We start from the raw sequence: 24,634 nt of genomic DNA on the forward strand, positions 1-24,634 counted from the left end.
TGTGTTTGAATCGTGGCTCGCTTCATTTCTAAGAGCTTTCGTCTCTGATTTGTAACCTGGGGAAAACAACTTGAATTTGTATGTCTAATCTGTTTATGGACAGTAGTAACAATAAATATCAAGTGCTTGGCACCAAAGAAGTGGTCAATAAACAGTGCCTGCACCACGTGCCGGCAAACCGAACCCCGAACCCCGGTCCGTTGCGGGTCCCTAGGGCTAGACTGAGAGCTTCCTGAGGTCCACGTAAATGCTCCGCTACAAACGCGGGAAAGAGGCTAAACTAGCCGGGCCCAGAAGGACAAGGCTCCAATTCCCGGAGGGAAGATCAACAAAGCGGACCCCCCACCTCCCGGAAGTGACGACACAGGGGCGAGTGGCGCCTCGGCCGGCCTTCCCGAGCGGGGCGCGCGCAGGATGGCGGAAGCGGAAGGGAGTTCTCCGCTCCTGTTACAGCAGCCGCCGCCCCCTCCTCGGATGGCGGAAGTAGAAACGCCGACGGGGGCCGAGACGGACATGAAGCGGTACCACGGGTCCGGTGGTGTCGTCATGGACGTGGAGCGGAGCCGCTTCCCCTACTGCGTGGTATGGACACCCATCCCGGTGCTCACGTGAGTCTCTTCCGGTGTCGCCGCGATGTCGCGGAGGGCCCAAGCATCCTCCGGTGTGCCATTCTAGCTTTTTTTTCTCAGACTTGCAGCAACCCTTACTCCGGGCCAGGCTGGCCCCTGGTCCCCTAGAACCCTTGTCACCTGTGAGGTGCGCGGTCCCCTTGAATGTGGGGCATATTTCCGGCCCTGGTCCCCTCTGATCTAACTGGGGAGGAGGATAAGTTTAGATCAGCAGCAAAGATCAGGTAATTAGCACGCCCTTAAACTGCAGGTGTACAGAAAAGATCATTATCCATCTTCATTCATTCACCGTTGGGTTTTTTTTTCCCACTCATTGAGCAAATGAGTACGCACTTGTTATCTGCTATGCACAAGACGTTTTGCCTTTAGAAGCAAAAGTGAGAGTTTGATTGAGGCCACACTGGTTCATAGAATGTTAGCATTGGGAGATCCATGCTAGCGTTTTGCCCCCCCCCCCCCCCCCCTACATCATCTGAGTTGCAAAGCAGTATCAGCTGCCTAGGTGACTGCCTCCCGTGGAAAAATGCAGCTTACTGCCCTCCTACCATAGTCCTAACAGTCTGGACAGTTTACAAGCTTGGTTTTCTGAAGTAGAAATCCTCTTCCCCCATGGTGAGGCCAAGTTTCTTGTAACATTGTCTTGGTCAGTTGACTACCGCAGCCAGAAGATACTCGGCAGCCAGTTAGTTCACTGACTGTATAACTTGTCTTTCAGCTGTGGCATAGTACCTCTCACCTGAGAAGATACATATTTTTTCCTCTATCAAAACCAGCCACCACATGGTGATCCACACTTGTAGCCCTCGAACTTGGAAGCAGAGGCAAGCAGATGTCTATGAGTTGGCGGGCAGCCTGAACTATATGGTAGGAATTCCAGGCCAGCCAGGCATGCATAGTGAGACCCAGTCTGATACAAACAAACAAAAAAATACAACCAACCAAACAAAAAGAGCCAAGCTGTGTGGATAAGAAATCATTTTTAGCCTTAAATGTTTCTGATCTTAAAATCACTTTAATCTTTTGGTTTTGTATTTATTTTACTGGTTTTGAGACGAGAGCTTGATATGTAGCTCAGGCTGGCCTGGTATTTATTGAGTAACCCACCCTGACTTTGAACTCCTGTTCCCCCTGCCTCAGACTTCCATGTTCTGGGACTACAGGTGTATACTATTTCATCCATCCAGTGACCCTAATTTTTGAATTATGAAAAGCTACTTACGTCTGGGTACATGGCTCAATCAGGAAAGTGCTTTCTGTGTAAATAACCCGAGTTTGGATCCCTGCCACCCATGTTAAAGAACATCATGCAGCAGTGCATTGCCTGAAGTCCCAGAGCCGAGGAAGTAGAGGTGGGAGCATCTCTGAGCTTGCTAGCTACCTGGTCTTGTCAAGTCAATGAGAGATACTGTCTCAAAAAGTAAGGGGGACTGTGCACAGTGATGGTACACACCTGTATTTCCGGCCCTCAGCAGGCAAAGCCAAAATGGGGGTTGGGCTGGGACCTAAATAAGTGACTTGTGGTTAAGAGCACTTGTTGCTCTTGCAAACCTGTGTTCAATTCCCAGAGCCGTCGTGGTAGTACACAGCCATCTGTAACTCCAGTTCCAAGAGAACTGATGGGCACAGAGCAAGCATGCAGTGCACATACAAACATACATACATGCATGCAAAACATTTATATAAGTAAAACTAGACAAATGATAAAAGAAAAAAATCAAAGACTTGAGTCTTTGGCTCACACCACTGTTCAGAGAGCATTCGAGATTAAGGTAGGAAGGCCCCTGGCAGCAGAGGAAGGTCCAGTCTAGGGATCCAGAATTAGACACTGGATCCAATTAAAAAAAAAAAAAAACCTTCGAATATTCGCTTGTTAATTCATTAAATGTGCCTCTAACACGTTTGCTAACTGACTCCTTGAGGTCTGTAGTTGCAGGTGATAAAGCCTAGATGTCTGGCGTGCAGTGGCGTGTTGCTTGTTCTCAAGCGTTGAAGGGAGGGGTAGAGAGTAAATAAGTGACAGACGGGAGGACTCCAGATGTGGGCTAGAGCTGTGAAGAGAATGGCCTGTCACTGTGAAATCGGCTGGGTACTCAGGTGGCCGTTTGTGTGGAAACCAGTCATGCTGGCTGGGTTGGTCTTTTCCTCATTTCTTTTTAAACTTAGCTTGTGTGTGTAGGAGCACTGTGGCGGTGAGAGGACAGCCTTCAGGAGTTGGTTGTCTCCTGCTGCTCAGGTGTGAGTCAAGCTCAGGTGATCAGACTCAGCCTTTATAAAGTGAACCATTTGCAGTGCCTCATTTTGAAAAATATTGTGTCACAGTCCTGCCAAGAAATGGTAGCAATGTGAGGTGGAGACACACAGTTCCCCATTGTCTAGGCTAGAAGTAGCTGCCGTCTTGGTTCTCCTCAGATCTGTGTTCATAAGACCAACATGAGTAAGACTGTTCCTCAGCGGAAGGGACAGGGGACAAATTAACTTTTGTAATGATATAGTTATGTGATGTTGCCAAAGGCACTTGCAGATGTAGGGGCAGATGTGGAGAACTCTCATGTCTGTGACAGGGAGGTCAGAGGAGGAAACTGAGTCCAAGACCTCTCCAGCTCTTAGTGATAGCTGCTGCCACTAATAAGAAGAGCTAAACATTTCATGCACACTATCATCCAGCCCTTACATCAACCTGTATCAATATCTGAAAGCAGATAGTGAGGCAAAACTCCAGGATGAGCCACTAAGGCGTTCGCTAACCCTTTACTGAGGACCACTTTTGTCCTAGGTCAGAAGAGACAGCGGGTACCCTAGCATGGGACCTCATCTTTGTGGAGCTGACGGGCTACATCGAGAGTTGCTTCCCTAGGCTTTGCTAGACACAGACTTAAGTGTTGTCTCCAACCTTCATCCCCAGTTCCATCGGCCATCAGCCGTGATGTAGACAGAGCACTGCTCAAAGACAGGTCCTCTGACAGTTGGAAGGAATCTGGATCAGGAAGAGATGGGACTGGGTTCTCTGAGAAGCCAGAGGAGCGGTTTCCTACAGTTCTTGGTGCCCGTCCTTTGTTCGCTGTGGATCCTCAGCTGCTTACCTTCTGTCAGTCAGGGAGCAGCTGTTCACCTCAGCATCACTGAGCACCCCACATGTGAGCAGCGTTCTACATAGACTGAGCAGTAGCCCCTCAGCACAGCACTTGTTGCTCTGCAGAAAGGTGGAAATGAAGAAACTCTAGCTTGCTCAAAGCTATGTCTGAAACAAGCAGAACCTGACTGTGCTTTTTTTTTTTTTTTTTGGTTTTGAGACAAGATCTCTCTATGTACTCCTGGCTGCCCCAGAACTCACTATGTAGACCAGGCTGTCCTTGAACTCAGAGAGATCCTCCTGCCTCTGCTGACTTTACTTTTCCCCACCTAATTGGCATATAGAACAATCTAATGTGTGTTTGGGGTACAGTGTGACTTTTCAATACTCCAATTAAATGAGTGTGCAAAGTGCTTGCCTCACAAACATGAGGACCTGAGTTCAAGTCCCCAGAACCCATGCAAAGGTAGGATGGGAGTGGTCCTTTAGTTCCAGTGCTCCTGGGATGACATGGCAGACACAGGAGACTTCCCAGAAGTTCACAGGCAGCTAGCCTAGAGTACACAGCAGTGAGATCCTGTCACAAGGCAGAAGGCAAAGCAACATCCAAGGTTGTGCACACACATCATACACAGCAGAGTGTAATGATCAGATCAGAATGAACTGTGTTACCATTACCTCAGCTGTCATTTCTCTGGGTTGGAAAGATTCAGAATCCTCTCATGGCTCTTCTGAAATCTACCTTACTATGCCATAGAATATTGGAAAATAGTCCTCCTATCCAGCTACACCCCTCTACTCTTATTAAATACGATGGATCATTTGTCCGTTGTTCTGCTGACAGATACATAGGGAATTTGGAGCTACGTGCGGAGCCAAGCACCATCTTAGAAACTACAGCAGTAATGGAGACACTGTGTTTTCATGGAGTGTAAGGATTTAGTGAGGAGAAATGGGCAGTTGATGAGTTTTAGTGCATGGATATGATGAAGAAAATAAAGCAGGGTGATGGGTCTGGGACTCCATCTATGGCTGCTTGTGTGTGAGGGTAGGATTGTGATGGTGGGGGAGGCTGGCAGAGATCCAGCTCTTAAAGCTCTTAAAGTCTAGGAACAAGCTAGAGAGCTGGCTCAGTGGCTAAGAGCCCACACTGCTCCTGCAGAGGACCTAGATTCGGTTCCCAGCACAACCTCCTGTGGCTCACAACTTAAAACTCCTGCTGTAGGGGATCAGATGCTTTCTTTTGGCCTCTGCAGGCACCTGCACTAATACTGCACACCGCACACACAGATGCACAAGTGTTTACATAGGCAGAGATTACTCTTAAAAAAAAGAAAATCTCTTCCTTTTACAGACAAGACAAACCTATGGCTATTGAACAGGGGCTGGCAAAACGGCTCAGCAGAGAGTCACCTGTGATTCTCTAGTCAAGACTGTTTGTTATCTGAGCCTGGGACTTGAGCAGTAGACTCTACACTGGCCTCCTCCTGCCTTCTCAACACCCTCCACCCCCAATTTGGTCTGTGTACCGAGCACCTTACCTTCTGAGCCATCTTACCAGCCCTACATGTCCTGCCCTGTTCTTAAACTTCCTTCTTGAAGGGTTACTTACATGTTATAAGGTGCACAAATCCTAGGAATACAGTTTAGGGAAGCATTCATGGTTTTCTTTCTTTTTCAACTTATGGGCTGGAGAAACAGTTCAGCAGCTAAGACCTGCACTGTTACAGAGGACCCAGCACCTGTGTCAGGTGGCTGACAGCCCCTTAAGTCCAGACCAGGTGGGGTCCAATACTTGGGAGCACCCTTATGTACCCACATGCAGACACATGCACATTTTATAATTATGGGTTGTTTTTAGAGAATATTATCTTTGTATCTATGGGTGTTTTGACTGCATGTATATATGCACACTGCATGCAGGCCTGGTGCCCACGGAGGTCAGAATAGAGTGTTACATTATGTGGAATTGAAGGGACAGAGTTTTGAGCTATCATGTGGGTGCTGGGAACTGAGCCCAGGTCTTCTGCAAGAACAGCAAGTGGTCTTAATGGCTAAACCATCTCCAGTCCCATTGTTTTGGGAGTTAGTTTGTTTGTTTATTTATTTATTTATTTATTTACTTATTTATTTATTTATTTTGAGACAGGGTCTCACTATGTAGACAAGGTCAAGTGCTGGGATTACAGGCATATATCAGCCATGTCCAGCTCAGTTGAGTTTTGTTGTCTTTTTTTTTAAAGTTCACTTTGAGATCATTTACATATAACAAAAAGGTATGTATGTATATATGTATTTGTGTGTGTGTATATATATGTGTGTGTGTGTGTGTATTTTGTTTCATGTGTATGGGTGTTTTGCTTGCATATATGTCTGTGCAATACACCTGCCTGGCGCCCACAAAGGCCAGATGGTTGTGAGCTGCCATGTGGAGGCTTGGGGATTGAATCCAGGACCCCTAGAAGAGCAGCCAGTGCTCTTAACCTCTGAGCCATCTCTCCAGCCCCAGTAAAGGTACACCTTTAAGAGCACAGTTCAGTGAGGATTTTTACTTTTTACGGTGCTGGGATTCAAACCCAGGACCTTATATATTGCTAAGCAGGCACTTCAGGGACTAGGTATATTTTTGTACATCCTCAGAACAGAACTGCTGAGGCATAGCTTACAGTGCCTGACAGTTTTCCGTAAGAGGTGTTTTATCTACCCAGCAGAGATCCGGCTGCTCTGCACCCTGTGCTACACGTGGTGTTTGTGTCCTTTTAGTGGTAGCCCTGGGGACCTCCCTACTGTGACTCACCATGGGCCACTGTTTCACATGCCTTTTTGTAGCATCACTTAACTGGATGACAGACCTCAGCTCTGTCCTCTTGCTGCTTGTGTTCTTCTCCAGGTGGTTTTTCCCCATCATTGGCCACATGGGCATCTGCACATCCACAGGAGTCATTCGGGACTTTGCTGGCCCCTATTTTGTTTCGGTGAGTCCCCAGTTTACCCTGTCCTGGAGAGACTCCAGGCTCACATAGAAGGCTGGCCTGGGCCCAGGATGTCACACATAACTCTCAGCCCGGGCCCTAGCCTTCTGCCCCTCTCCAGTGTTTGACCCATTTCCTTCTCTTGCCTCCAGGACAGGCCAGGAGGGCAGTGTGGCCAGAGGAATCTTAAGTAACTGTTTCAGCCCTCTGTCCCCGTCCCTGGGTACCAAGACATGGGTAGGGGTTAGAGGCAAGAGTGGAGTCAGACCATCCCGGAACCACATCTCTGGACCTTCAGAAGGTGGGAGCCATGGTTGGGGGACAGGGGAGGCTGACCTGGTTCCCATGGTGGGGATTTAGAATGAACTACTGTGTTCTCAAACCTACTTCCTAGGGATGGACGGACACTAGTCCAGGGGGCCCTCTCTAGGTGAGCACATGCATTTGCCTATTTTCAGGTAGCTGGAGCTGAAGAGGTGACGACATGGCCTCTTTGTATTAGTAGTTGTTAGGACCACCCTAACAGGACACGGCCTGTTGCTATGCACTTCATACATTGACTAGCTAAGCATAACACTCCATACCTCTCATCCCAGGATTGGGAATCTGATGTAGGAGGAGTGCCAAGAGTTCATGGCTAGCCTGAGCTACATAGTGAGCTCCAGGTCAATGTTGGGTACAGAGTTGGACTCTGCCTCAAAAAACAAAACAAAGCTGGCAGAGTAGTTCACACCTTTAGTCCCAGCATTCAGGAGACAGAGACAATGAGTTCAAGGCCAGCCTGGTCTCCATAGACAGATCCAGGACAGCCAGGGATAGACTGAGAGGCCCTGTCTCAATATATAGAGAGGTTATAGTGTGTGTGTATGTGTGTGTGTGTTATAAGGAGTCTAGGACTCCCCACAGTCTTTCCCTCACACAAAAGTTCTGTGGTCTGCAGCCTGTCACCTGCACTAAAAGTGTCCCACTGCAGGCCTTATGTAGGCTGTCACTGTGGTGCTGAGAGGTCGGAGTGTTGGTGTTACACATGAAGGAGACCTGCTCATGATGAAAACCCAGAGGCCGCCCTGAGGACATGAGGAGAGACCAGAGAGGCCCTGTGCACTCAGGCTACCTCCTTTCCACAGAGCAGCTGCTGGGACCCTATCAGTGCCCTGCTGTGTTGCGGCCCTGCCACCCCTTCTAAGACACTGCCCTTCAGCTGCTGACCCAGGGTCCTTAGCAGACTGGGTGTAGTTTCTCCACTGACTTCTGCTCTTGTCTCTCAACAGGAAGACAACATGGCCTTTGGAAAGCCTGCCAAGTAAGTGAGTGCCTTTGTGTTTAGCCAGAGACAGGCTCCTCCTGCTCAGAGCAACAGGCCAGGCCTGTAAGGCACAGCAGGAGCCAGCACCCTGAATGCCCCAGACCAAGCACCTAGAGCTAGTCCCTGTCGTCTTGTAGCCCATTGGGTCTTCTCTGGGAGCTTGTGTTTTCAACCCTGTGGCACAGGAGTAAAGAAAGGGATTGGTCCCAGGCAATGTCACAGAGTTAGGTAGCACCAAAGCTGGTCTTACAGCCAAGTCTGTCTTCCTGTGTAGCCTGGAGTACTGCCTTCTCTTGGGAACACCCCAAGAAATATCATCTTTCTATACATATTGAGAGGGTCTCTTAGTCTAGCCCTGGCTGTCCTGGATCAGTCTATGGAGACCAAGCTAGCCTTGGGAATCGGACCACTTAAGGAGTAGGCGGCTGCTTGTGCGCCATTGCAGCTTTCTGTTTGGAGGACTGGAAAGCAACTCAGGCCCTCAGAGCACATCAGGGTGACATTCGGATCTGTAGCTCCTGCCAGTCTTGTCCCTGTCACCTCGTTTTCTCCTGAGCCCTCCAGGATTGCACAGCCACTTATTACTGGGACATACCATATAGTTTGTTTCCCACCTTATTCAAGCCGTTCCCACAGCCTCCCACGCTGCCCTAACCCTCTTCCGTCAGCCCAGACTCGGGGGTTCCAGTTCTCGTCCATTCAAGTTGCCATGACAAACACCATCGAGTGGGCGGCTCATCAACAGTAAACATGTCACATCTTTGGAGAGCCAAGATGAGGTGCTCGGTATATAACGTGCCTTGTGCCACCACATGAAGAAAGGAATGAGGGTCTCTTAGGCCTTCCCATCCACAAAGGGAGTCTCCCTCCGGGGTTAAGATTTCAACAGAATAGGGAGACAGATGTCCAGACCACTCTGGTCTTGCTTGGTTGGTGTCTGCTGGTGTATCACTTCCTGGGGACATGTGAACAGATTGTTCACCCCAGCTGGTTGTATCCAAATCAAGCTTTGTAACCCTCCCTGAATTTACAGTTGTTGCAACTTACAGAACCCTGGGAAAGGGCCTTGAGACTCTTGTCTCAGGAGTTGGTTTTTTTTTTTTTTTAAATTAATGTATTTATTTTATGTATATAAGTCCACCGTAGCTGTCCTCAGACACACCAGAAGAGGGCATCAGATCTCATTATAGATGGCTGTGAGCCACCATGTGGTTGCTGGGGATTGAACTTAGTACCTCTGGAAGAGCAGTCAGTGCTCTTAACCGCTGAGCCATCTCACCAGCCTCGTCTCAGGAGTTTTCTGAGCCCTGTGAATTTTTACTTCCTGAGTCTCAAAAGCTCCCCCCTTCCCCAGAAACAAAAGTTTTAATTGGGAGGAAGTAGCCACACTACACTAGACCTAGACCTGGTTCCCCACCCCCATCGCCCACAGCCTTGGGCATTCTTTACAGAGAACATTCAAAAAGCTGAAAGCTGCAATGGGGCTGAGCCAGTGCCCAGAACATCCCCCCTTTCCCTTCAGGTTCTGGAAATTGGACCCTGGACAGGTATATGCTAGTGGGCCCAACGCGTGGGACACAGCTGTGCACGATGCCTCTGAAGAGTACAAGCACCGCATGGTAGGTGGGCGCTGGGCTCGGGGTCCGTGTGTCCCCACCCCACCCCACCCTGACCCAGCTGCACTTGTGTCTCCAGCACAATCTCTGCTGTGACAACTGCCACTCACACGTGGCTTTGGCCCTGAACCTGATGCGTTACAACAACAGCACCAACTGGAACATGGTGACACTCTGCTTCCTCTGCCTGATTTATGGGAAGTATGTCAGGTGAGCTGTCTTCAACCTGCAGGCTCGCCCAGGCCACTCTCCCAAGGATCCTGGAAAGGCTGGCACTGGAGTCCTTCAGTCACTAGGGACAGTTGGAACAGAAACGGAGGTTCTAGAATAACTGAATTCCTGTGGAGCAAAGTGGCTGTACCAAAGTCCTGCCCGCACGGGTTCCTAGGTGACTTGTCACTTGTCACTGCTGGGTTCTGGTTCCTGGGCTACAGCTGACCCTGGTAAAGGACTGCAGTGGTTCTGGCTGCTAGGGAAGCTGTGAGTCTACAGATGCTCAGAGGAGCGTGATCCTCTCGGATAGTGTGACCCACCTCCATAGGCTCCTTCCCCGGCCTGCTTTGTCGGAGGCAGGCTTCTAGACAGTAAGGGGAGACTTTTGAAGCCACAGCCTCAGGACCGGTGAAGGTTAAGACATTCTTCCCAGCCCACACTAAGAACTCAGGTTGGGGGAATTCCCTGTATCCCACAGCAGACCCCAAACTTAGAAACCGTCTCACACGCTGGGTGCGTTGGCGCACACTTTTAATCTCAGCACTTGGGAGAGAGGGTAGAGGCAGGTGGATTTCTGAGTTAGAGGCCAGCCTGTCGTACAGTGTGAGTTCCAGGACAACCTGGAAAGAGAAACCCTGTCTCCAAAACAGACATTTTACACTTGAGCTTCTGCCTCCACCCCAACTTTGTTCTTTTTTTTTTTTTTATACTTACCTTTATATGCATTGGTGTTTTGCCTGCATATATGTCTATGTGAGAGTGTTAGATCTTGGAGTTATAGTTGTGAGCTTCCCGTGTGGATGCTAGGATTTGAATCCCAGTCCTCTAGAAGAGCAGACAGAGCCCCCAATTGCTGAGCCATCTCTCCAGTTCTTCCCCAACTTTGTTCTTAATTACACTTATCGAGAGCTTCTGGAAGGGAAACTCTCAGGGTACTTCTGTGCCCCTAAAGCTTTAGAGACCCCCAGAAAAGAACATAACAACACAGGCCTGAGGCAGAGCCAGAGTTGAGTTCAGGCCCTGATCAGCTCCTACCATGAGTAGCCATGTCTCATGTGCTGACATTCATTACCATCTCGGTGGATCCATCCTCAGCTGAAACTGGTCAGGAGTGCTTGTAGGTCAGTGAGCATTGCCCATTGGCATCTTTAATAGCCTCCATAGTGTTCATCAGGCCAGGCCCTGTCCCTTGGCTGACCAAGTTGAAGGATAAGTTCCAGGAGGCCCTAGGAACCTAAATCCTGTCAGGGTTGGGGAAGGAGGGTTTCTGCGCCATAGCTGTGCTCACCTGACCCTATGCTCTTCTCCTGTCAGTGTTGGAGCCTTTGTGAAGACCTGGCTGCCCTTTGTCCTTCTCCTGGGCATTATCCTGACCGTCAGTCTCGTCTTCAATCTGCGGTGATGGCTTTCAGGTGGTCTAAGCCTACCAGGACCCCAGGAGGCCCCTGCCACTCGCCCCTTTTTGTCCCAATTCTTTCATCCCCACCCTCAGGCAGTGTTGCCTCCTGGGTTGGAAGTAGGGTCAGGACTTGGGACAGAAGTGCTGATGGTGAGCGTTTGATGAGGCCATGAGTCACTCAAAAGCCTCCTTGTCCTCTCTCCCTCAACTTTGTGGCATCCCCATCGCCACCCCGGGAAGGCCTTCTTTCCTTTAGAGCGTTTCCTGCCACCATCACTGGGCTGCTGTTGCCATGCCCAGGGCACAGTGAGGACAAGCACCCACAAGGAAAAGCGGTGTCAAGAGCTGGATTTGAGGCTGTTTCCTGACTGGCAGTTGTGTCCCAGAGTAGGGTATGGTGTTAGAAGTGCTGCACGCCAAGACACTTGGAACCTTCTCTGCTGGCCTCGAATGGACTGGGTGGGCTGGCTAGGCTCTGTGTGTCTACTAGAGCTGTACCAGCACAGTGGGTGCCTCGTGACCGCTAATCTGGGCCCTGGCTAGTGAGGGCTGAATGACACTTATGTGCAGAATGGGTCCCCTGCAAATCAGGTAACATGAACACCATTTATTTCCAGCCCAGGAGTCCTCATGCTGGGGATAGAACCCTTTAGGTCCAAAATGTGAGTAACTCGTCAGAGCAGCTAGTGCCACCTGATTGGCTGGATCTGCTTCCGGTTGCTACAGTGGGCCCTGTGCAGCCTGCCCCCCCTGCACCACTGGCTCCTTTATAAGGGGCTCCCTGGCAGGAAATAAAGTTTTAAGTCTAACTGGTGTCTGTCATTTTCTTCTTCTGTGTGCCCCGATTCTTTAAGCTCATAAATTCCTGGGGACTTGGAGCAAAGAGATCTGGCTCTAACACTATGCCTTGAGTCTTTCCAGCTGGAGCTTATGGCTATATCAACATTACTTGTAAAATCTGCCACTGCACAGGCTGTGGGAAGTCCCTGCCATTCCTGGTCTATGTTCCAGACTCCTCCTGGAAGGACTCATCTTCCCTGCTGGGAACAACTTGGCATAGGGGTTGAGACCATAGACTGGAGCCTTGCTCTGAAGTGCCCTCCTTCCTCAGCTGGAGTGCATAGTTGGGGCAAGCCAAGAGGAAAGGCAGCCCACGGCCCTACTGTGTGTGGGAGCCATGTTGAACTCCTGTTGTTTACCACATAGCTTTGTAACTGGGCAGCTTACTTCTTGGTGCCTCTTCCTGTGGCTCCCAGCATTCTCTTGTGTTCCTCACCACATACCAGTATGTGTTCACCTCGGATCCTTTGCCTTCCACCAAGGCCCAGCTTAAAAGCTGTTTCCAGAATAGCACTTGACACTGACAGAGCCTGCTGTCTATAGCATGGCCTTGGGTTCCATCCCCAGCACTCAAACGCTTTTGCTGTGCCAGCCCGTGTTAGAGTGCTGTTATGTAACCTCCCAACAGCCTTGTAGGGTAGTCACTATCACTCCCATGTGACATTGAAGAAATAAGCACCATGTAGCTTGTTCAAGCTCGAAGGAAGCAAGAGTGGCCCAAAAGCCAGCAGAGCCCCACCCTAGAAAGGACCCTTGGGCCTGAAGACTTACAACATTGGATACCGTCCAGAAGTGGGAGGAGGGCTGCAGGTGCACCCCTGAGGAAGAAGGATGCTGTTTACTACTCTTCTTCCCATGGGAGAGACTTGATTGATAACTACTTCCACAGGGGGCATCAGTGGAAAGCAGGCGTGTAAATGTGTGTTTTCCCTGAGCTACCTCCATCCTTAACACATGTATTTTCTAAGAATCTAGGGAGTTCACTCAATGGTGGTGAAAACCTAGGAATGATTTTTCTTCTTTCTTCCTCTCCCCACCCCCTGAGACAAGATTTCTCTTTGTACCCCTGGGTGTCCTAGAACTTGCTGTATAGATTAGGTTGGCCTTGAATTCAGAGATTTGCCTGCCTCTGCCTCCCAAATGCTGGGATTAGAGGTGTGCACCAGGCTAAAAAATAATCAATTTCGGTAAGGAAAAAGAAACTGAAAATAAGAGACAAAAAACGAGAGGCACAGCTCAAAGGTTGGAGCCCAGGCTGTTCTGTTCTTCCAGGGCATGAGGAACTCCCAGTCCCAACCACCAAGAAAACAAGAAAGGCTTGGGGCTGGACAAATGACTCAGCAGTCAAAAGCAAAAGGTTGGATGCTCTTCCAGAGGTCACAGGTTCGATTCCCAACTCCCACATAATACCTCATACCATCTGGAACTGTGGTTCAAGGGAGCCAGCGCCCTCTTCTGGCCTCCACAGGTGCCAAGCACCATAGGCAAAACACCGCTACACAAAATAATAACATTTAGAAGCAAGCAAGCGAGCTCGAGGGCCAACAACATGCATGGCTCAGAGGGTGGAGGCGTTTAACCACCAAGACTGATAAGCTGCTTGCGTTCGGCCCCTAGAACTAAGTGGAAGGAGAAAATGACTCCTATGAGGTCCTCTGACCTCCATATGCACAACACGGTATGCACACAGATAAAGTGTAAGAAGTTCTTTCAAGGCCGGGCAGTGGTGGCGCATGCCTTTAATCCCAGCACTTGGAAGGCAGAGGCAGGCGGATCTCTGAGTTCGAGGCCAGCCTGGTCTACAGAGTGAGTTCCAGGATAGCCAGGGCTACACAGAGAAACCCTGTCTCGAAAAAACAAACAATAAATAAATAAAAGAAGAAGTTCTTTCAAAACGGGCTGACGGCCAGATAGTGGGAGCACATACCTTTAATCCCAGCACTTGGGAGGCAGAGGTGGACTCTGAGTTGGAGGCCAGCCTGATCTACATCTGAGTTCCAGGACAGCCAGGGCTACACAGAGAAACCCTATCTGGGGGGACAGGGAGGGTGCTGAAGAGATGACTCGGTGCCTAAAAGTGCCTGTTACTTTTGCAGAGGACCCGGGGTTCCCAAACACCCACATGGTAGCTCACAATCATCTGTAACTCCAGTTCGGGAGACTGACACCTTCCTGTGGCTCCCTGTGCACGTGTTTCTAATACACACTCATGCACCCAAAGCATTTATACGCATAAATACATCTAAAGAAAATAAAAGACTTGGAGGCAGCCTTCTGTACCTAGGACCAGATGTAGATGGCTATAGAAGATCATGGGTCCCAAAATCTGTGCACTCTAAGATCCAAAACAGGTTCTCCTGAGCGAGATGTGCTACTCAATGGTGAGAGTATGGGTTCCTCAGCCGTCAGAGGAATCACCTGCTGCCACATGGTAGCTGTGCCAGGCACCTATGCTTCTCTTGAGGTTCCACTCTCCAGTTTGTGTGGAAGGAAATTACTGCTCAGATCAGAGAGGTTATGAAACCTGCTCAAGACCACACAGTGCTGGATCTGGGCCTCGTCCAAAGCTGCCTAGTGGCAACTGCATAATCATCCCATCACCGTGGTTCTTAGAAAAGTTTCTAACTTTGCTTTCAAAGCAATTTTCTATCAGCTCTCTGTGGCAGAGTGGGTCTGCTACCCATTCCACAGATGGGCCAACCAAGGCCCTGAGCTAGCCCTGCGGGTGAGGTTTACTTTAGTTACTAGGTAAGTCTGGTACATACAGTACAGCTGGGCCCAACCACAGGGGCTCAAAAAACTGGTCCTGAGTTTTCTGACAGCTGCCATGGGCACACCCAGTGCACCCTGGGGAGCTGCAGTCCAGGCCCGGTTTTGCACCAGGCCCTGCAGAGGTGTCTCCTCCTCCTCCACCTCCTCAGGGCTGGGGCAGCAGCAGCTGCTGGGCGAGTCAGCTTTAGTCCTCACTGCTTGTCTAGTCTCTGAACCGCCTTCCTGGAGAGAGAGCAAGCTGGAGTTGCCTTTGAAGTTGTCTTCCCTACTGGACCCTTACAGGTAACTCACCTAGTGGTCTAAGGGACAGGCACTGCCACTTGGTGTCCTGACCACATTCTGGTACCTCAGGAGTTTGGGTGGAGGAGGGGGAAGTGCAGGCAAGATTACAACTCTGGCCTGGCCAGGTAGAGGGATGATTTCTATAAGTCTCTGTCCCACAGTGTTAGTACAGGGCAGGGGACACCTGGTGCTTAATCTGCCTCTGAAAAAGAACTTGAGGAAGAGAGACCCTGGCCTTGTAGGCCCCACAGCCCAGACTAAGCTAACCAAGCCAGGGACAGTTCTGCCAAATGCCCTCCACCTTCACTCACATTCACATCTGGTGGTCCCCGGGGTACTAAAGTACACACCACAACCCCGCCTGGGCTGGCCGACCACACAGGAAGAAATGCACACACCCACATGGCACTGTCTCCCAGAATGTCACTGCCTGCACCAGCAACGCCCCTGTAAGACACTGCGGTATCAAAAGGTAACATAGCACTCAGGTACAGATGCTATGCTTTACCCTGGCTTGCAGACGTGTCTACTAATACCACAGGACAACAGGACACCACGATGCTCACACACCCCGCCACAGAAAAGTCCCAAGCTGGCTTGATACCGGCACCTCAAGTACAGTAGTTCAGAGGAAGAGCCACTGTCAGTACACAGGCATCCGGCCCAGGGCTATGAAGATGGAGATGTGCAGAAACCCCCAAAGGGAAAGCAGGGTAGGAGAGGAGCCTTCCATGCTATGCTTGGATACTGACTCAGCTGGGAGGAGACTGAGGCAAAAGACAGGCACAAGCCAGGACCTGCCCCTGGGCTTCCCTCCTCCCATCTCAACCCCAACTGGAGACCTGCCATAGAAGGTGGTGGGGAAGAGAGAGACTGCCCAGTGGGCCCAGGCCAGAGCCACTACTGAATGCTGGTCCTTTGCCACGTCCACATGCCCCTCTCAGCTGGCAATGTTTTCCTTCCGGAGTGGCTGTGGTGCCTGGGCATGAGTTATTTTGCCAGCTGAGGCTTCCAGCCAAGTTTGGAGGTTGGGGAGTCCTGGGGTCAGTCCCAAGGGGCTCAGAAGCTCCTCCGGGGCTGATGGTGGGGAATCTCAGGCAGATGCCCTCAGTGGAATTGGGTGCTGTGAGAGTCAGGGGGAGGAAGTTAGGGTGAGGGTTGGGGAGGAGGTTGCCTCAGACAGGAAGACCAAATGGGCCAGGGCAGGGTGGAGGGAGGCAAGGGCAGAGGCAGGCTGGGGAGGGGATAAACATGAGTGGTGGAGAAGGCTGTGTGTGTATTCACATGTTTATGCAGGTATATTTTTGCATTTCATTAAGACTCAGGTCTGTTGTGTGTAAAATCTCCGCTTTGAGGGGAAGGAGCTGTCCTTAGTTTCTAGTGTGTAACAGGTTAGACAGGCAGTGTGTGAGGAAAGCCAGAGAGGACTTGGGTATGCAGGGACTTATTCTTGTATGTGACTGCATGCTTGTTCTTGAATGGGCATACTGTGTGCAGGTTTAAGAATTACTGTGCACAGCTCTTGGGCACAGGTCTCTGTGCATGTGTGCACAGTCCCTTTGTGGTGTGTGTGTGTGTGTATCTTGGGGGATGTGTGTGCATGTAGCTGTCTTTGTCCAGGTATCAGTGTACCCATAATACTGAGTAGAAGAGTGAGTACGTGTGTATCAGTGTGTACTGTCCTGCAGTTCTCTGTAATTCATCCTTAGGAGTATGCGCATATGTACATTTCTTAGGGTGCATCACTTACACCCCACCTCACCTTGACCTGGCCTTGCTTGGTCCCTATTACTCCTATATATGCTTGGGAGACAAGCGGCAGCTGGCTTCAGGATGTGCTGTGTGTTTGAGAGACACTGATCAAGCCCTTGGTCTATCTGCAGGAAGCTACATATGCCCAGCTGGGGCACAACCCCAGCTGATGCCCCAGAGAGGCCACCCATCTCAGGAGAGGCTTTGGGCCCTGCCCTCCCTCCCCATGGCACATGGACCAGGACCTGAAGCTGAGGGATTGCTGGACCTCAGCTTCCTGACAGAGGAGGAACAGGAGGCCATCTCTGATGTCCTCAAACGAGATGCCCACCTGCGCCAGATGGAGGAAGGGCGGGTCAGGTGAAACAGGACAGCCATCAGCCAGAAGGAAGAGATCCCGGGTCCTTGGATGCTGATGTTGGGTCTGGGTGGTTCTTGGCTCTACCCTTTGGTCTCCATTGACCTTGGCTAGCTCAGAGATCATCACTTCTCTCAAACCCATAACAGGTCCCTTCCTAGACTCCCTGTCTCTGGATTTTCCACTCTGGCTACCACCTTGGGACAGGACACTTTGGTGGACAGATACTGCCTGTCCTTAGTACCCTTCCGTCCCCTCCCTCAGCCCTTATAACCTAGTGCCAAAGCCTTTAAGTGTGCCCATAGATCACCCTGATTGATTTCTGGCAGCTCTCCATCTCGTCCATCTCTCTATATGCTCCCCTAGAACCTGCCATTCCCACGAGTACGTTGTTCCCTAATCCCTGAATACGTTTGACTTCCAAGCCAAAGATGTTTCATCTCCCCAGAGGAGCAGAAGTGGCAGAGGACCTCAAGAGTGACAAGCAGTGTCTGGGGACAGTTGTGTAACCTTGGGCAGCTGCTTTTTGACTTTGAGCCTCCTTTTCCTCTGATGAAACATAAGCTAAGGGGGCAGAAAGATGCTTCAGTGGGTAAAACGCTTACTCAGATTCCCAGCACGCACATAAATGCCAGGGTGGCTCACCCACCGTCCCAGCACTTCAGTGATAGGAGATTGCTGGAGCAAGCTGGCTAGCTAGAGTCACCAAAACGTGGAGCTCGGGGTTCAAGTGAGAGACCTTGCCTCAGTATGGAAAGGGCTAGAGAACGATGGGCAAGATCAGTCTCTGACCTCCACATGCATGTGACCACATACGTGGGAACATATATGCATGTACACCACACATATATGACACGAAATGTGCTAAAGAAACTATCAGGCATGGCCCACGATAACCACTTGATGAACAGTGACTACTATGCCTCTCAACCTGGAGAATTCCAATTTATCCTTTAAGAAATGATTCACAGGTCAGCATCTCTGGGGAGTCTTCTGGATTCATTCCCACACAATGCTTACCTCCATCACTGAACTTGTCCATTCTGGATCCTGGTTCCTTAGTAGCTTGAGTGGCTTCAGGACAAGGGTCAAGTGTGATTTGTTGTTGAGTCCCTGGTCCCTGGTCCAGAGCAGGTGTCGGGGATGTTGGTCGGGTGAATCATGACACCTGTGTCCTCTACTGTCACCTAGCAAGCTCCGGGCCTCACTAGCAGACCCCTGGCAGCTGAAGATCCTGACAGGCGACTGGTTCCAAGAAGCACGATCCCAGCGGCACCACCACGCCCATTTTGGTTCTGACCTCGTCCGGGCTTCTATCAGAAGGAAGAAGAGCTCTAAGGGTGAGAGGAGACCCGGAAGCAGGGAGGGAGAGCCCTGGGAAGCCAAGGGTGCAGACTGTAAATGGGCAGGACTGGGACCTGGGTTCAAGTCCTGGCTGCCCCCATACTGAATGTCTGAGTGGCCCTGCCTGTCTGTGGGCTCTAGGAGGTGGAAGGGCATCTCTCATGAGGGTCATGGCCAGTGTGGGGCTTCCTGAGAATGTAGGCTCACAGAATCTTTTACCTGAGCCCAGGGGACCAGGCTCTGGGAAGTGATGGTGAAGCAGAGGCTGCTGGGGAAGACACTGTTGAAGAAGAGCCAGAGTCCAGGTGAGGAGGCAGCACATAGAGGCGAAAGGGACGGGCCAGTAACCCAGCCCTGAAAACTCTGGCTCCCTCCTTCCAGGGTCTCCATAGAGCTGGCTGCTCCAGAGAGGCACACTGAGACCCAAGTGAGTACCCAGGGACTGAATTCGGGGGGTGAATGTGCTGGGGAAGAAACCCCACTTCAGGGGTCAGGAGACCTGGACAAGTCTCTTCTGTCTCTGGGCTTCACCAACTTCTTGATCAACCCGTGGCCTACACCTAGCTTCTAAGGGAATTTGTAATTCCAGCTCTTAAGAATAAGGCTGTAGGGGCTGGAGAGATGGCTCAGTGGTTAAGAGCACTGACTGCTCTTCCAGAGGTCCTGAGTTCAATTCCCAGCAACCACACGGTGGCTCACAACCATCTGTAATGGGCTCTGATGCCCTCTTCTGGTGTGTCTGAAGACAGCTACAGTGTACTCATATAAATAAATCTTTTTTTTTTTTTTTTAAAGAAAGACAAACACAAAGGCTGTAGCTCAGTTGATAGAGTGCTTGCTTATACGCATGGCACTCTGGGTTTGACCCCCCTGCACCACAAAAACCCGGCATGGTGGTGAACGCCTCTGATCCTGGCACCCAGGAGGTAAAAACAGGAGGAACAGGAATTGAAGGTCGTCCTCAGCCACGTATGAGGTGTGAAGCCAGTTTACTACAAAAAAAAAAAAAAAAAAAAAATTGTGGTTGGACTGAAGTGGGTGAGGCTGATACCAGGGACTCAGATGTTGTAGCCCCCACCTCCTGAACTTAGGAGTCAGGCAGGCAGAGCAGGAGAGACATGCCTTGGGATGCCAGGGTGCGAAGTACAGGCTTGACTGGTCAGGCAACTGGTAGCTAGCCCTGCCCTGAGGGCAGCCCTACTCTGACTGGGAGGTAAGCAGGCTGGAGTCTTTGACCTTTGACCCCAGCATAACCTTTGATCCCTTTCTCATTAACCCCCACTGTGACCTCCACCCTCTGCTTTCTTCAGGGGCCTGATTTCTCCTCACCATATGTACCCTCAAAGGCTTCCGGTCAGGAAGAGGAGCCCCAGGACCAGGAAGGTGAGCGGGATGGTGTGCCGAGGAGCACAAGAGGTTGGGAGGATTAGAGGCCATTTTTAACACCACCCCCCACAACCATCATGTTCACCTTCCTCTTCTTCCTGGGTTCCCCACTTGGCCTTCAAGGACAACTCTAGGTCACCGCTGGGGCCTGAAACTTATAGGTGACTAAGAGTTGTGAACAAGTCCCTCCAGGTTTGCTTAGAGACACACAGGGGAGGGGCTCTTTCAGCAGCTTGTACCTCACTCCAGCCCCTGGCCAAGGGGTTGTGCAGGTGGCAGAGGCGGACCCAGAGCTGGATCCTGAGCAGAAGGCGGAGCAGGAGTCGGGACCGACTCCAACCCAGGTAGGCGGGAGTAGCCAGTGGCTGTTCTCAAGACCGGGAAACGGATTCCTGCCCTGGGGATGGGATCATGGGGATAGGTGAATGACCCCACCCCAACTCCCCCGCTCGGTCCAGGGACCTAGAGGGCGCCCCTGTCGCTTCTCCCTTCTCCAGACCAAGACGACCTCCAAGATCCTGGAGAATGGAGAAGAGGCCCCGGGGCTCGGCCCCTCTCTTGACCACATGCTCAGCAGCAGCTCCTCTGTGTCCAGCCTCAACTCCTCCACGGTGAAGAACTAGGGGAGGGCTGGGTGGGGTGCTGGGCAGGGTGCCCGGACAAATCCCACAGTGGGTCCCTTACCTCCCACCCGCCCCACAGCTGAGCGGCAGCCTGATGAGCCTATCGGGGGAGGCGGAGGCGGGCACGGTGCAGGTGCGGGGCTCGGTGCTCTTCTCGCTGCGCTACGAGCCTGGCACCGCCGAGCTGCGAGTACAGGTGATCCAGTGCCAGGGTCTGGCCGCTGCCCGGCGTCGCCGCTGCGATCCGTGAGTGCCTACCTCACAGCTGGGCTGCAGGGGACCCGGGGGAGGGGCTCCATCATCTAGCCTACCACTTAACTTTCCTTGGCCTCAGTTTTCTCCTCTTCAGAATGGGCGCAACAATATTATTGGGAGGCGTCTTAAATTGGATGCCTGTTAATTAACACCAGGCCTCCACATGAGGCGCTGTGTTCTGGATGGTGACTGGGGAGACCCCAGAGCTGGACAAAGCTCTGGAAGGGCTCCTCCTTACCTCCAGCCTTCACATCCTTTGTCCAGCTACGTGAAAAGCTACCTCCTCCCGGATAAGCAGAGCAAGCGCAAGACGTCGGTGAAGAAACGGAATCTGAACCCGATCTTCAATGAGACTCTGCGGGTGAGGCGTCGAGGGTTTTGTCATCCCTGCAAATGAACAGGGTACCATTTTCGGTGGTGTGAGTGGCAGGGGCTGCCGGGTTACTTAATTTTCCTGATAGCCCCAGAGGAGTAATGACAAGACAGCTAGTGGTTAGCGCAATCCAAAACCCGGCAATTTGTGTTGGGAGGTGATAGTGAGACCCCAGTTAACCCTGAATCAGGATTCCATCCTGGAAAGGCGAGTGGGGAGACTATCTCCAGTCAACAGGTGAGCCACAGCGACTCCGGGCCTCCAGGGTGCGCCTCTGAAACTCACCTCCTGTCCCCAGCACTCTGTCCAGAAGGCTGATCTACCAGGCCGCGTGCTGAGCCTGTCTGTGTGGCACCGTGAAAGTCTGGGTCGCAACATCTTTCTGGGAGAGGTTGAAGTGCCTTTAGACACGTGGAACTGGGACTCTGAGGCTACCTGGCTCCCCCTGCAGCCTCGGGTAAGGGCTGGTGTGTAGTTACAGATATTCCTTCCTTATCCCACAGGCCCACTGGACCCACAGGCCGGTTTTGCAGACCCTCACTTGGCCTCATATTGTTACCATTAGACTAGGCTTGCCAGCCAGGATGCCTCTTCCGGGGGAGCGTTGCCGTTGGGCTCCTGGGCCCTGTCCCCAGCACCCTTCTTACACTTAATCTTGTTCCACTACTGACATACCCACTCCCGGCTTTTCAGGTTCCCCCCTCTCCAGACGAGCTTCCCAGCCGCGGACTGCTGTCTCTGTCCCTCAAGTACATCCCTGCCGGCTCAGAGGGTAAGTGACTGCCAAGTGAGAAGCCAAGCTGGACTGGCCCTGGGAGGTGGGAGACACATTCTGTGAGGTGGTGGTCTGAACTGGAGTGTCCCCACAGGAGGAGGACAGCCCCTGAGTGGGGAGCTACACTTCTGGGTGAAAGAAGCTCAGGACCTTGTACCTCTGCGGCCAGGATCTCTGGACACTTACATTCAGTGGTGAGAGGCAGCCTAAGATGTCCACCCCTTCTGTTCTCAGCCTCTGACCAGCCTGTTCCCCCCAACCAAGATCAGTCAGCCTAAGCCAGGCGGAAGTGATCAGCCAGGCAGAGGGTTGGAATTGGGGGCTAGGACTGTCCGTCAGTTGATGGAGTGCTTGCTTGGCACGCAAGAGGCTCTGGGTTGATCCCTGCCAACCTACATAAACTAGCATTGGAAGCAGGAGGGTGAATTCAAGGTCACTTATAGCTACGTGGGACGCATAGGACTCTGTCTCAAATTTTAGACTAGGCATGGTGGCATGCATTTTTTAATCCCAGCACTGGGGAGGCAGAGGCAGGTGTAGCCCTGAGTTCCACATAGCTAGTTCTAGGTCAGCCAAAGCTACATTGTTGAGACCTTGTGGAACAACAACAAAATTGGAGTCTGGGGAACTAAGGGGCTGTATCTTGTTAGGCTTTCTATTACTTCAGTGAAACACCATGACCAAAAAGCAGGTTGGGGAGGAAAGGGTTATATACACTTCTACACCGTAGTCTATAACTGAAGGAAGCCAGGACAAGAACTCAAGCAGGGCAGGAACCTGGAGGCAGGAGCTGATGCAGAAGCCACAGAGGAGTGCTGCTGACTGACTTACTCCTCATGGGTTGCTCTTCGAGGCCTGCTCAGACTTTCTTATAGAATTCAAGATTACCAGGCCAGGGGTGGCCCCCCTCACAATGGAATGGGCCTTCCCACATCACTCAGTAGTTAAGGAAATGTTCTACAGGCTAGCCCACAGCGTGACCTTACGTAGCATTTTCCTAGTTGGGATTCCTTCCTCTCAGATGACTCTAGCTCAGTGGTTCTCAACCTGTGTGTCACAGATATCAGGTATTTACAGCATAATCCATAACAGTAGCAAAATTACAGTTACCAAGTAGCAATGAAATAATTTCATGGTGTGGGTGGAGGGGGTCACCACCACATGAGGAGCTGTATTAAAGGACCTCAGCATTAGGGAGCTTGAGAACCATTGCTCAAATCTGTGTCAAGTTGACATAAAATCAGCACAGGCTGCATTCTGGGGAGGCTGTGCACCTACGATGTTCACACTGTGATGCAAAAGTCACAAGGGTCCCTCCTTGGAACTCTCGGAAGGACAAGCTATGGAGCTTGGCTCTGTACTTGTGACTCAATGGGTGGTGATTGTGGTCATCTTTTTACATGCTGGGGACTGACTGTAATGCTTCAGGCACCTTAAGAAAAAAAAAAAGTTCTACCACTGAGCTACACCCCAGCCCCGTGGTTTTCAAAGTAAGCTTTACAGAACCCCTCTAAGTGTTTCTGCGTATTTCAGGTGTTACCTCACCCTCCATGAGTAAAATGAAGGTGGACCGCTCTGATTTGGGGCTCCCATCTTGGCTTCCTTTCTGTTACTGTGTATCAGAGTAATAATATTTTATTCTGCAGAGTGGTTGAGGCTTTAGAAACTAAAGGGGTGGGCAGGGAATACTGCAAGTTACTGGGCCAGAAAATAGCAGAATTGCAGTTCGGAGACTTTTCTCTGGAATCCTGTGAGGAGTTATCAGCTTCAAGTAAGAAGAAAAGATTGGTGTAAAAGTCCCAGAACACAGAGGGCTAGAGGACCTGATCTCAGGCAGGGGCCAGGGAACACGGACATTATGAAAGGACAGAACATGCTGCCTGGCTGGCTTAGGTAGGGAGTGTCAGGGGGTGGATTGCCTAAGACCAGCCCTCGTTTATTATCCTGTCACAGCTCAGTGCTGCCTGATGACAGTCGGGCCAGCCGCCAACGCACAAGAGTGGTTCGAAGAAGTCTCAGCCCTGTGTTCAACCACACCATGGTTTATGATGGCTTTGGGCCTGCTGACCTACGCCAGGCCTGTGCTGAGCTCTCCCTGTGGGACCATGGGGCCTTGGCCAGTCGCCAGTTGGGGGGCACACGCCTCAGCCTTGGTACCGGTGAGCAGAGCAGGCCCTTGAGGGGAGCCAAGCTTGGAGGCACGGACTCAGTGGGTGGCCTTGGATGTGTCATTACCCTTTCCTAAGCACTGTCTTCAAAGAGCCAGGATGATTGGGCATAGTGCATAATCTGGGACCAGAAAGTTGTTCTTGGGATCTGAGGTCTCCAAGGTAACAGTAGCATCCACTTTGGTTCACCCACATCCAGGTAGTAGTTATGGGCTCCAGGTGCCCTGGATGGATTCCACACCCGAAGAGAAGCAACTGTGGCAGACACTCCTGGAGCGGCCTTGTGAGTGGGTGGATGGCCTTCTGCCCCTCAGAACCAACCTGGTCCCCAGAGTATAGCCTTGTCAAACCCCTCTGTGGATTCCCACCTAAAGCCCCGTGGCAGGAGTCAATAAAGTCTGTTTACAGAGCTACTGCCTACTCAGTACTTCACACTGGGTATTAAGGCATGATCTGGGTGGTAAGGCATTAGCTTGAAAGAGCCCACTGGACGAAAGGGGT

General features: G+C 51.2%; 2 protein-coding genes across 2 annotated transcripts; both read left to right on the forward strand.

Moving 5' to 3' along the window:
• Nucleotides 1-357: 357 nt before the first annotated feature.
• On the forward strand, nt 358-12,014 carry Tmem222 (transmembrane protein 222). The gene is made up of 6 exons (XM_034503269.2): nt 358-608; nt 6,590-6,674; nt 7,943-7,974; nt 9,500-9,596; nt 9,673-9,803; nt 11,121-12,014. Exons 1-6 carry the CDS (start codon nt 415-417, stop codon nt 11,206-11,208), a joined length of 627 nt encoding a protein of 208 aa, XP_034359160.1. The 5' UTR covers nt 358-414; the 3' UTR covers nt 11,209-12,014.
• Nucleotides 12,015-14,942: 2,928 nt separating this feature from the next.
• Sytl1 (synaptotagmin like 1) lies at nt 14,943-24,543 on the forward strand. The gene is made up of 15 exons (XM_034502006.2): nt 14,943-15,099; nt 16,983-17,211; nt 18,401-18,549; nt 18,783-18,858; nt 18,935-18,980; nt 19,864-19,936; nt 20,189-20,283; nt 20,437-20,550; nt 20,642-20,808; nt 21,082-21,178; nt 21,489-21,647; nt 21,884-21,962; nt 22,060-22,159; nt 23,919-24,124; nt 24,333-24,543. Exons 2-15 carry the CDS (start codon nt 17,021-17,023, stop codon nt 24,470-24,472), a joined length of 1,692 nt encoding a protein of 563 aa, XP_034357897.1. The 5' UTR covers nt 14,943-15,099; nt 16,983-17,020; the 3' UTR covers nt 24,473-24,543.
• Nucleotides 24,544-24,634: the final 91 nt, after the last annotated feature.

This window comes from Arvicanthis niloticus, chromosome 5 (assembly GCF_011762505.2).
Source record: "Arvicanthis niloticus isolate mArvNil1 chromosome 5, mArvNil1.pat.X, whole genome shotgun sequence".
NCBI lineage: Eukaryota > Metazoa > Chordata > Mammalia > Rodentia > Muridae > Arvicanthis > Arvicanthis niloticus.